At 44.8% G+C, this 12,097-nt stretch overlaps 1 protein-coding gene across 1 annotated transcript in view; it reads right to left on the reverse strand.

The window, feature by feature from the left end:
* Positions 1 to 12,097, reverse strand: part of AIG1 (androgen induced 1) — a 1,923,620-nt gene that overhangs the window by 1,062,235 nt on the left and 849,288 nt on the right. Inside the window, exon 3 of the mRNA XM_086925350.1 lies at positions 6,010 to 6,111. Coding sequence (XP_086781476.1) covers positions 6,010 to 6,111 — 102 coding nt within the window. The remainder of the gene's footprint in view (positions 1 to 6,009; positions 6,112 to 12,097) is intronic.

The raw sequence follows: 12,097 nt of genomic DNA on the forward strand, positions 1-12,097 counted from the left end.
GCCACTATAGGTGTGGCAGGGTATACTCAGACATGAGTCCCTTTCTCACTGCTCCATCAGGATTCAAGCAAGCCGGGCCGAAGAAGGCTGAAATGCCAGAAACCGGTCCCCGGTAGCTTGTCTCCTTTCTGGTGAAGAATTGGCTTGGTAGTTTAGTCTGCCCTGTTCCCATGATGCACTGGGCCAGGGACAAACTGATTTGCATATAGCCAGGTTCTGAGCTGGGATGGGGCAGTGAGATAAATAACGGTGATGGATCAAGCCCTGATCTTTGGACTGGGTAAGAGTGGTCTGTTTAACTCAGACACTCTGTTCATCACCACCCCCTTTTTGTAAATCCCCGTCACGTGGCAGCCTAAGATGGCGGCCGGTGCACTCGGGCCCAAGACGGACGGGAGCACGGACCCCAGGATCAGTTCCGCCAGATAAAGAAGCGGACCAGCCTAGATAGCGGGCGCGACACCACTCCTGTGCACCCAGACAACAGCAGCACCTCTCATAACGACCCAGGGGTCCTGGGCAAACAAACATGGACAGCTTCATTCCCACCCCATCCACCCACCTGATACCACCCCAACCATCAGGCCATACGCACCCCCACCCCCCCCCATTCCCCAACACACATCCAGTCAAACAACATAGGACTAGAATCCAAACCAAAGGTACACATGGGGCACACCCTCCGGGGAACCTTCCAGAGGTGCACGACACCACTCCCTCACGCCACGCCAGTGTCCGCGCCAACAGGTGTCAGACGGCCCCAGGCGCAGCGCGGGGGGGTGGGTGCCCAGAGCGCGACACCAGATAGCACCATCTTGCGGTGCCATACCGACCCCAAGAAACAAAACGCACTCACTCATCTCAATAAAGACATGACCCCCGCACCAGCAAAAGTAAAAGCGGGCAGTAGTTAGGCTGCAAATGCGGAGAAGGAAGGCAGTAGAACTCAATATAACAGGTACCCGTCCAGAATACTAAAAAAAAACAGTAAAAAGAGAGACAACGACCAAAGTCACCACAATCAAGCGACCTCCTCCTCAGCCGCCGAATGTTCATCCTCAGGGTCTCGATCGCCTCCCCGATCCGCAGCTGCTCGCTCGCGCTGGAGGCGCTTCGCAAAATCCTCAGCATGCTGTGGGTTGGTGAAAAAATGTTGTTTAGCCTGGTGCGTCACTCTAAGTTTAGCAGGGTACAGCAAGGCGTAGTCCACCTGTAGATCCCGAAGCTTCCTTTTCACCCCCAGGAACTTACGACGCTGGTCCTGCACCATCGGCGTGAAGTCGGGGTACATGGTGAAAGACACCCCTTCGAAGGAAAGGGTCCTGTTAGTGCGGGCAGCCTGGAGGGCGGCGTCTCGGTCACGATAGTTCAAAAGGCGCGCAATGATGGGGCGCGGTGCAGCCCCAGAGGCCGGCCGAGGTCCCAGTGTCCGATGCGCTCTCTCAACGATGAACTGGGATGAGAACACTTCCGCCCCAATGGCGCCCACCAGTAGCCTCTCCACATAAGTCTCCATTTTGCCAACATTCGTGGACTCCGGCACACCTACAATGCGCACGTTGTTGCGCCTACTCCTCGCCTCCAACTCCTCATTCTTAGCGGCAATGACACGCAAGATATTGTCCATTCTCGCCAGTTGGGTGGTATGGGTGGCCGCCGTGTCATCATGGTCCGAAATGCGCTGTTCCGCCGCCGTCAATCGCTCCTCATGCACGTCCAGCTTCTGGACGACCGCATCCATGCGTGACGATATCTTGTCCACTTTGTCCACTATCGTGGCAAACCCCTGCCTCATCTCCTGCATCATTTGGGTAAAGTCCGGTGGTGGTGGTTGCGGGACACTGTCAGCGACATTCGGGGGGGGGGGACCGCGAAGTCCCGGCCTCCTGGAGCAAACGCGTCCCCCGCCTAGCCCCTCCAGAGTCAAAGGACAATTTGGATTGTTTAGTGTCCGGCTTCCCCATAATGGTGCGCTAATGATGCAATGGGGGACCAAAGCAAATAGGAGTCAGGATATAGGTCGGACAAAGGGTACGGCCAGAAAAGCTCGAATCGTGGGGGCACGTGCAGGCCAGCGCGCCCCGCCACTCCCAACGACGAGAAGATGGCCGTCTCCACTTCCAGTCCAAAGGGGCGAGCCCCTAGAAAATAAGAAGAAGATCCGTTGCGCCCCCGTGAGCAATGGTATTTGGGCAGGCAGATGTAGGATCCAAGAGATAAGTCCGACAGCAAGGAAGAGCCAAACGGCTTGCCCGGCCAGCGAGCGGGCCCGGTGGAGAGGGGCGGAGCAAGGCCTACACCCCACGTGCAGAGCCCCGGACTGGCATGCCCGATGACGCCGGGCCAGGGGGCATCAGACTTCCAGAGCGCAAGTCGGAGAAACTTGGGATCCTCGTAACTTCGGCCAGTAACCTCCGAATGGCCCAGGAGTTGGACCGTGGGTAGTCAGTCGATATCCCAGTAGATCTGTGGGGTCAGATCAGGGCGCAGCGATGATAATCAGGATCCCTAGGCGGATAATAGCTCCGGGCAGCGGGAGCCTCACGACAGTGCGGCCATTCCGCAGTGCGCCCTCTAGCGCCCCCCCTTGTAATATATACTTGCAATAAAATCTGGAGAAAACAAATCTCACCAGCTTGATAAGGCGAAACCTGTTAACTTTACCACTACTTGTTAGGTTAGGCTTTAAGAATGTATTCATACATTTATCTCAAATCCTTTTGGACGTGTAAGGAGAATGGTTTGTGTCACAGCAAGTGCAATAGCTGGCTCTCTGAGTGACCTCTGCTCACTGGTGTAGCTGGTGTAATCAAATCTTGTACTAACAGAGACAACCCAGAATTGTAACACCCTGTGGGAGTTTGAATTTCAGTATTAGAGCATCAGTGCTCAAAGCACTATTAGAATGCATTGTTGGATGGGGCACATCAAATATCCATTGAAATGCGTTTTAAAAACTGAAATCCTGCCACTGATATGCCACAAGGCACCAGTGCTTAATTTGTAAAAAAAAAAAATAAGTTCTAGTGTCCTTGTCAGGAGACCACCACAGTTTGCACCACACATTGCCATGGTACTTACATGACTACTACCCATCACACTGAAGTGTGACCATTCAGACTGTTTACATCCGCCAAAGCTTTAAGAACGGCTTGGGTGCAGGTAATAGTTGTTTTGAATGTATATTCAATTAACAAACAACTGTTTTTTCTGCTCATTCTTACATGGCATAAATAGCACAACCAAGTGGCAGCAGTCATAAGTGCAGGTTCAAACAATTAAGTGCTGGTGCGGAGCACCGGAAACCACCAGCTCAAAATAAGCGCTCCAAGGCTAATGAGCATCGCATGAATGAACTCAAAATGGGCTCACTCCCAATGGCTTGTTTTTCAAACAGATCAATGAGGAATATTTTAAAAATATTTTGGAGTGATTGTAAAGCTGTGAAGAACTAAACGATGATTAAAATATAATGACACAGAACATAAATATTAAATAAACATACTCTCTAATAGTTCGAAAGTAGGAATAGAAGATAAAAACTAAGGGGCATATCATCAAGCCCCAGAGATAAAATTATCGCTGCTTTAGCGTCCGTTTTCCGACGGAAAGCAGCAATCATTTTATCGCCTAATCAGCAAGGTCACGCTATCGCGTGAATCCTTGCATTATCGCCCTTTCCCCCAACGCCCATTTTTGCAACTCTAATCAGATGCAAAGTGGGCGTTCCTGCCCTGCCATAACTGGAGAAATGTCGCTAAGCGACATTTCTCCAATTATCACTGGGCACGCTAACCTGCAGAGCGACAAGCAAAGTAGCAATAACCTCTGTTATCGCTACTTTCCAAAGGCCTGCTTCAAAACTGACTTAGCCATGATATCCTATGTAAGGTGGATATCATGGCTAAGTATGCCTTGCCCTATCAGCAAGCTTTCGCCAAACCTTCTGCGATTATCGCTGTATTTCCAGCAATAATCGCACAATTGGCAGCTTGCGTTCTGAATGTTATCGCTTTGGAGATGAGCGTTGCTGATAGCACGCTATCTCTGCGATAAAATTCAGAGTTGGCCGGTGATAATTATCCTTGCGCTAAGAGCGCTGAGCGATAATTATCGCATAGCCTTGATTATGTGCCCCAAATTGCTCACTACCCTTATTCACACACAGTGGAATTAGCAAACAAAATATAAAGCCATGATTGTGGACAATAAACAAAGGGGTGAGTGGCATGATTTATTCACCAAGAGGACTAGCGTTCGAACTAAGGCTGGAGTGGTTACCTGGGAGGGCAATTTGCATCCTATAACTGACAAAAATATGGACATTAATACTTAATGAGCAACTCAATAGTAAATTGGATAAAAGAAAGTGAAATGGTGTCAGATAATAGTAAATACTTAATTCACCATACTCTCCTTGATATATATTTCAAATATACAATCAATAAATATAAAATCGGTTTATTTGCAGGCCTTTAAAAATGTTAAAAATGTTACCAGACCCGCAGGTCTAGTGACTTGAATAATCTACTTGACCTAACTGTAATATACTCTTGACTGATAAACTGGTCTCAAATTGTGCGACCCTGGGCAAATATTTAAATTCACCAAGTCACCTTTTTCTTCATTATCACATATGAGAGCCCCTTCAAATATGTGAGTTCAGCATGTCTGCTGTACAACAACCTTTTGTTTGATTTGAAAGATTGATCTTTTCTGCATGTATAATGCAAATCTAGCCCACATATAGTGTACTCATGACCCCTGACTTGCCTCCTAGTTCATTGATAGCATCACTTCTAATAAATGTTACATGAGGATAACTATGAATTCATTCATGATTTAAATTTTATAAATGGTGGCCATGATTATTAAATTCTACAAATCTAATTAATATGGCATAGAAATATCAATATGGCATAGAAATATCAAACCTCTGGCCAGATTGTAGTTACCTATTTTTCTTCTAGAACTAATGACATAAGGATGGCAGGTAGACCACACCTTTTCACATCTTACCAATAACCATGCTTAACCATATGCCAGTCCAGAACTTTACAGATAACAGCTACAATAGCCAGGAGATGGGTTCAGGATCTTTGTCTTTCCTGATCTATGCCACATTCTGTGAAAGGGCCACCAAAAGGTGCCATGGTTGGCTTTGTAAGTGAATGATCTGACCAACTTACTGATGGGCTGAGTTGGATCATAGAAGGAAGCTCCTTTGTCATAAAAATGTCCTCAGCCATAAAGAGGTAGCGCACAATCAGTCAGTCCAATGAGGGCGACACTCTAAAGGGTTCACTCACTTGCCTGCCGGGAGGTCTCTACCCCCTTTGTAATGGAGGCAGGTTGGTGTCTGCAATACGAAAGGATTAACGAGCTGCTTTATACAGCCGGTCCTCCTTTCAACAGTAAGCTTAACCCCAGAGTAGGCATGGCTTCATGGCTGCTCTGAGGGTATTGCTTTAACTGTAATAGGGTGCACAGACTGGGGCAGCGCACCCTTTACATGATACAGACCTTGAATTATTGAAGTCTAGAGCACCAGTAGGATCTAAGTGATACAATTAGCTAATTATGCTGCTCAAGAGGGTAGTCGCCTCAAGGTAGATGAAATACTTTCAGATGCCTGCATCCATACACATAATAAATTACAAAGATTGTCTTATTGCATCAGACATGTCACATTCTTCCCATTAACCATTACAAACCATTACTGAACAATGCATTGGATAGACTGATTGTTACTATCTAAAGAAAATAATGCTAGTCCACTATGGTTGGTAAATAAGAAATTTCAGAACCACACAGACATTGCAGCTACACCCCAAAAGTGCGAAGAGGATATACAGATGGTAAACATGTGCTATACAAGAGCTGCTAACATAACATAGCACTACATAGCACACTGAAGTAACATAACAAAGTAACATGCCCTAACACAGCAAAGCATAACAGGTTGATTCCTGTGTCAAAGTGAGAATGAGGCATCATCGTTGAACTTACCATTCCATGATTCAGCCACGTGGGGATGAAGTTATCCAGCAACTTCGGGAAAACCAGTTCTCTGTCATACAGGTAGAGGGCCCAGAACATGGTCACGACGAACTGCAATAACAACAAGAGCTTATCAGAAACTAAACTACAACCATGGCTCTAAGTATGGCACATCCCTCCAGGCCTCAGACCCCACAGTAATTAAAAACTGACATTGATACAGTCCCTTTCGAGCCCAGTGTTCATATCCCTAATTTTGCAGGCAAAAAACACTGAACAAATTCTGAACAATGACTCAGTGATGCAGTTCCTGTTTACATTTCACTTAATTTACTTAATCTTGCATACTCTTATAGAGGTCTCCAACATTTTCTCTAGTGAGAGCTACTTCTGATCAGTGGAAATCATCAAGAGCTACTAAAGGATAAACAACTTGCACATTGATACTAGAAACCCCTAAGACCAGCTTCATTAACTTTATTTATTTATGTATGAAACTTTTATAGCGCACAACTACCCGGAGGTGTCTTGGCACTGTAAGACAGAGGAATGTAAGATTGTAGAGCGTACTCACTGATTGAACAGCCAGGTTTTTACCGACTTCCTGAATGTCATGAGGGATGGGCTGGCCTTAATGTGGAGAGGAAGGGTATTCCACAGTCTGGTGGTAGCGACTGTGGTACTACTAACTTTAAGTTTAATTTCAATACAGTCAAATATTATGGTTTGAATAAAATACTTTGACTAAGGGCACTATGACAGTACTGCAATGTATGTCAGTGGATCGTGATCTTTGGAGATGTATAAACATGTATGCGTCTGAATGGAATATTTTTGTATGGGTGACTGAGAGTCTGTGTCATTTGTACTTGTAGCACAGGACATAAATGGGAGAACTTTACAGTGCAGAAAAATGTTCTGCAAAAATGTTCATAATATGGAACGTGTTTCTGCACTTTAAATTTCTCTCATTTAAAAATAGAGCTGCATTTTTCAGTTATACATATGGCACAGTGCCAACTGGCCAGCGGGAGCTAGAGTCCTGCTGCTTGTAAATGAGACACTTTGAAATGGGAGAACATTTAAATTAAGTGTTAAGTTAATCATTAAGATAATTTTTCCTTTTATTTTCTCCCATGTAAAAGAATTCCGAAACATTGTTCACAGCTCCAATATTGAGTTGAGAAGGAATTTTATTCAAGAGTTAAATATCTCACTGCTTCAGTTGTTTACCCCTGTGCCCAAGCCCCAGCCTGGGTCATGAAGCTGACTGCGAACTGTTCATCATCAGGCCCTTCTATCTGCAGCCTGATAATAATAATATATTCCCTTAACTTTAAAAAGAAAATATCACTGTGTGCTTATTTAAAATTGAATTCAAGGCTGTGAGCTACTCTGCAGGTGTCTGGGAGCTACTGGAAGCTTATTATCGAATGGTTGGAGACACCTGCCTTATAGTGTTTGATTTTTCCAGGATGCTGAGTTTCTGTTCTTTTTTGTGCAGGATATTACTCTTATATGGTGAATAATGTGAACTGAATGGCTTCTAGGTGTCTCCGTTAAGTCGGGTTTTAAAACATGCTACCATTGGACACATGTTGTGAAACCCTCTAAACCTCAAAGCTCTCAACTTTTTAGGTTTCACCTGCACAGCGATTGTGAAATCTACTGAATTTAACATAAATCTTAAAAGGAGCTTACTTCCTGCCCTTCGTTTTCATTAGTTGATGTGCTTGTCACTTACTTTTCCTCTGTTTCTATTGGCTGTACCATATTATTTCCTGTTGTTCCTCTCGTGTGTTTCTCTTATCAGTGTCCACAGGACCAAGTACTGTTTTCATCCGCTTTGATGGAACTTCTTCTCTCAATTGACTTTCTAATTTACATATGGTTCGTACCCCAATGAAGGCATCACAGCACTTCACAGGCATAAAGAGATTAAGTGATTTGCACAGAAATACTGCATCTTGTGCCTCCCGCCTAGGCCCAAACCCTGTTCCCCAGATTTCAGGTTTGCCACTCTAACCCTTACACTAGCACTCACTAGCGCTTCTGTATTCATCTCCATTCCATGAATGCTGTGAGCACTGTTGTAGCTTTAACAGGGGAGGAGTCTTCTGGTAAGCTTTTACTATAAATAGCCCATTATTGTATCTAGTTGTAGCAGTCATAGTCTTTCACTGTTCTTTTTCATTACATACATGCTAGCTGACAACACTGTGAAGGTTAGCTATTCCAACTAATATGAATGACAGACTCATACGAATATTGTTTATGTTTGTATTCTTTATTAAAATGCTTTAGAAATGCCTGTTGAAAGACCGTTATTCTGAGATTTGAAAAGCACTGCATTCTGTTGCTCCCAGTAAATTGCAACATTCTCTGATTGACGGGACAGGTAACCACCCTCCCTGACATCTGATTTGTAGTTTAGCTCTGTGTGACAACTTCTGTCTCCCTGTGAGTCAGCTGTCGATTTAGGATTTGGAACAACTCTGAAATGTGGTACCTCTGGATTAGGAATGGTCCTATGGCGCCTCTTTTCTCTGTGCTGTAGGTTATTTTAGACCCTGTGGAAGACTGCAATGAGAACCCACAGAGATGGCCATATTAAATGATCTGTTTTTCCAAAAATCTGTATCTTGGTTAGTGGGTGGCAGGCTCAAGACCATGCTTTTCTGGCACTTCCAGTGCATGCACTCCTGTATGTTAGAACATGTCAGAACAAAAATTATAAGTAAGCTTGACGTTGAAGCTCTGTTTATTATCACGGTACAAAAGGGGGTGGTGATGGACGGAGCATCTGAATCAATTAAACACTCACACCCAGTCAAAAGATCTGGGTTTAATCCATCACCGTTCTTTAGCCCACTCTGCCACCCCGGTTCAGACATGGCTATATGCAAATCAGTCTGACCCTGTGCCTCATGGGAACAGTCCAGCCCGAACTGCCAAGCCATGTCTTCCCTGGACCGGAAACAAGCTTCCGAGGACCGGTTTCTGGCATTCCAGCCGTCTTCAGCCCGGCTTGCTTGAATCCAGTGGCAAAGTGAGCAAGGTACTCACGTCTGAACATACCCTGCCACACTTATGGCGGCCAAAAGCGGTACAAAAGGGGGTGGTGATGGACGGAGCATCTGAATCAATCAAACACTCACACCCAGTCAAAAAATCTGGGATTAATCCATCACCGTTCTTTAGCCCACTCTGCCACCCCAGTTCAGACGTGACTATATGCAAATCAGTCTGACCCTGTACCTCATGGGAACAGTCTAGCCCGAACTTTTGTACCGCTGTTTATTATCAGGCAGTCAAAAGGCCCTTCCACATTTGTTGTTCTAAACGGATTGTTTCCGGTGAACTTGTCTCGGGTTCCTCGTTGGTTGTAGGTGGGGGGAGATAGGAATCAAGAGGGAAACAGTGTGTGCTTTTGACTATTCCTGACATAAAAATTACATTCTCAGTACTACATGCCTTTCAGAGACTTGATCGCCCTCCAGAGGCCCTAGATTTTCCCTACAAGCCAGGCACTATTCTATTATTCTGTTTATTGAGAGAGCTAGAGCATTTCTCAGAAAGCAAATGTGTGCCCCAGTGGTTACCAAAATGCAGAACCCCCCATCTTACCAACTAATAAAGGCCTGTGTAGTAAGGAGGCAGACACAGCAGTTGAGTTTCAAGAGTTTATTTCTGGTAGAGGAGTAGCACCCACGACTGGAGCTGTCCAGCTGGTACAAGTCCCACGCTAAGCCTAGCATTTCGAAGGACACCGCAACAGCTGAGACAGACCGCTCGTGAATCACAACTTCAAATCAATACATGGTAAAGAATGCAAATGCTGAGAGGAAAGAGCGAGAGAGTCACACAAGACCGCATGACTCCAGTTACAACATATTACAACATCTCCCCCCTTAAACAACCTGCAAGAAAAGAAACAAAAAGCAAATAAGTTAACACTACATGGGTGCCAGTTATGTCATGCCAGTTTCAATGTAGTACATGATCCTTCAACTTATTCAGCATTTGTCCCTGCCAAGTGGCTTTACTACTAGCACTCTGAACCGTTTCAAGTGTTGCTGCAACCTGACGTGTTGCTGCAGCTTCACATGAAGCCTTTTGTGCAGGTGCAATAGCCTCCATACCTGGACCAGATTGCAAATTACACTTTTCAGGTAAGTCACACCAATCACAGTGTACTGTTTTGATGTCAACATGTTTGCTGATGATGTCAACTTGTGAACTGGAGATGTTGACCAACGATCTCTTGTTCCACCATCCTTTGTTGTCTAGAAGGGCAGAACCCTTGCTTACCTGTACAACAGTTACGGCAATAAAAATCTAGAGCGCCCTTTCACCACCTTTTTGGGACTCATAATGAGAACCCAGTCTCCTTTTTGGATAGTGTGGACCATGGAATGCCTACCTAGGTCAAAGCGCTCTTTCATGCTATTTTGTTTCTTGTAGCACATTTTCTTTGGACAATACTGGAATGTCACCTGTCCCCCCTTTCTCACTTAACCAATTGGGCAGCAAAACAGTGTGTGGTTTCCTGCCTCTAAGGAGAGCTAAGGGAGCAATACCTGTGGTCGAGTGTGGGGTAGAGTTGTGAGTCCACACTTTGCCACATACAAATTCCATTGGGTCTTAACCACAGGGAATTGCAATTTGTATTTTCTCTTTGACAATTCTGTTTCCCCGTTCAATCAAGCCGCTAGAGGAAGGTGAACAAAGTGCATCCTTGAAATGATGAATATCAGGCAATTTCAAAAAGGAAACATTTGTTGTGATACGAAATGTTTTCCATTGTCGGTGACAATAATCTTGGAAGAACCATCTATGTCGAATACCTTTCTCAAACATTTAATAGCATTTTCAGTGGTAGCCCCCCTACAAAAGCAATAGTAAATCCATTTGGTAAGGTAATGAACAAGCAGGATTAGGTATTTGTTGTCAGATGATAGAGTTTCATATGGACCAGAAAAATCAAGGCCCGCTTTGTCCCATGAATTCTCTGGGAAAGGGGCAGGGTGAATAGGAGAAGAAAGGGTTTTCCAATGTTTGTCTGATAGGAGACACTCCGTACATTTACCAATTATGGTCCTAACCTAGGAATCAATTGAGGGAAACCAATAGTATTGCTTCAAGTGTTGGCAGATCTTGGTAATGCCTAAGTGCCCTTGATGGGCTATGTGAATGATTGATTGTGTTGCAGAGAGCCTCGGGCGCACAAAAAGATTGTGATGCATAACCATATCATGTACTACAGATAATTCATCAGTTACATTTCCAAACGCTTTCATTTCACTAGATACATTCTGTATTCAGGCCAAACGAGTAGTAATGGATGTGTTGATTTCTGAAAGCATTGCATCACTGGTATAGGCAGTGTTCCTTTCATTCTCTGTGATGGATGAACAATGAACTACAGCATCAATAGAATGCAACTACACACTCAATGCCATCCACTTCACTAGGTGCTTAATTCAGGGCCATTCTAGAAAGACAGTCTACCCTAGAATTCTTCCCTCCAGGAATATATTTGATAGTAAAATGATATTCTTGGAGTTTAGAAAGTAAGTGGATTAGTCTGGCTGCTGCTTTGTTCGGCCCACTGTTGATAAGTAAATGCATGAGGGGCTTGTGGTCGCTGTATAGATCGAACTCACAACCCCAGATGTACGATTTAAACTTGTTATTGGCCCAAACACAAGCAAGAGCCTTCCTCTCAATAGTACTATATTGTGTTTCTGCAGGTTGGAGTGTTCTGGACACAAAGGCTATTGTATGTTCTTTGCCAGCAACCCATTGTCCTAATACAGCCCCAACACCAGTGAGACTGGCGTCCACCATTAAAAAGCATTTGTGACCATCTTGGAATGAATGCAATGCTGGACTCTTCAATGAATTTCTTGGCGTCCTCAAACACTCAAATTTGGCCTCTTTTTTTAAGAAAGACCCCTCAGTGATTCCACAATTTGTGCAAAGGCTTGAACAGACCTAGCGTAATATTCTGCAAGTCCCAGGAAGGAGCAAAGCGATTCGTTATCACTGGGTGGAGATGCATTCCTAATGGCTTTGATTAGAGAAAATATGGGTG

This window comes from Lissotriton vulgaris, chromosome 6 (assembly GCF_964263255.1).
Source record: "Lissotriton vulgaris chromosome 6, aLisVul1.2, whole genome shotgun sequence".
NCBI lineage: Eukaryota > Metazoa > Chordata > Amphibia > Caudata > Salamandridae > Lissotriton > Lissotriton vulgaris.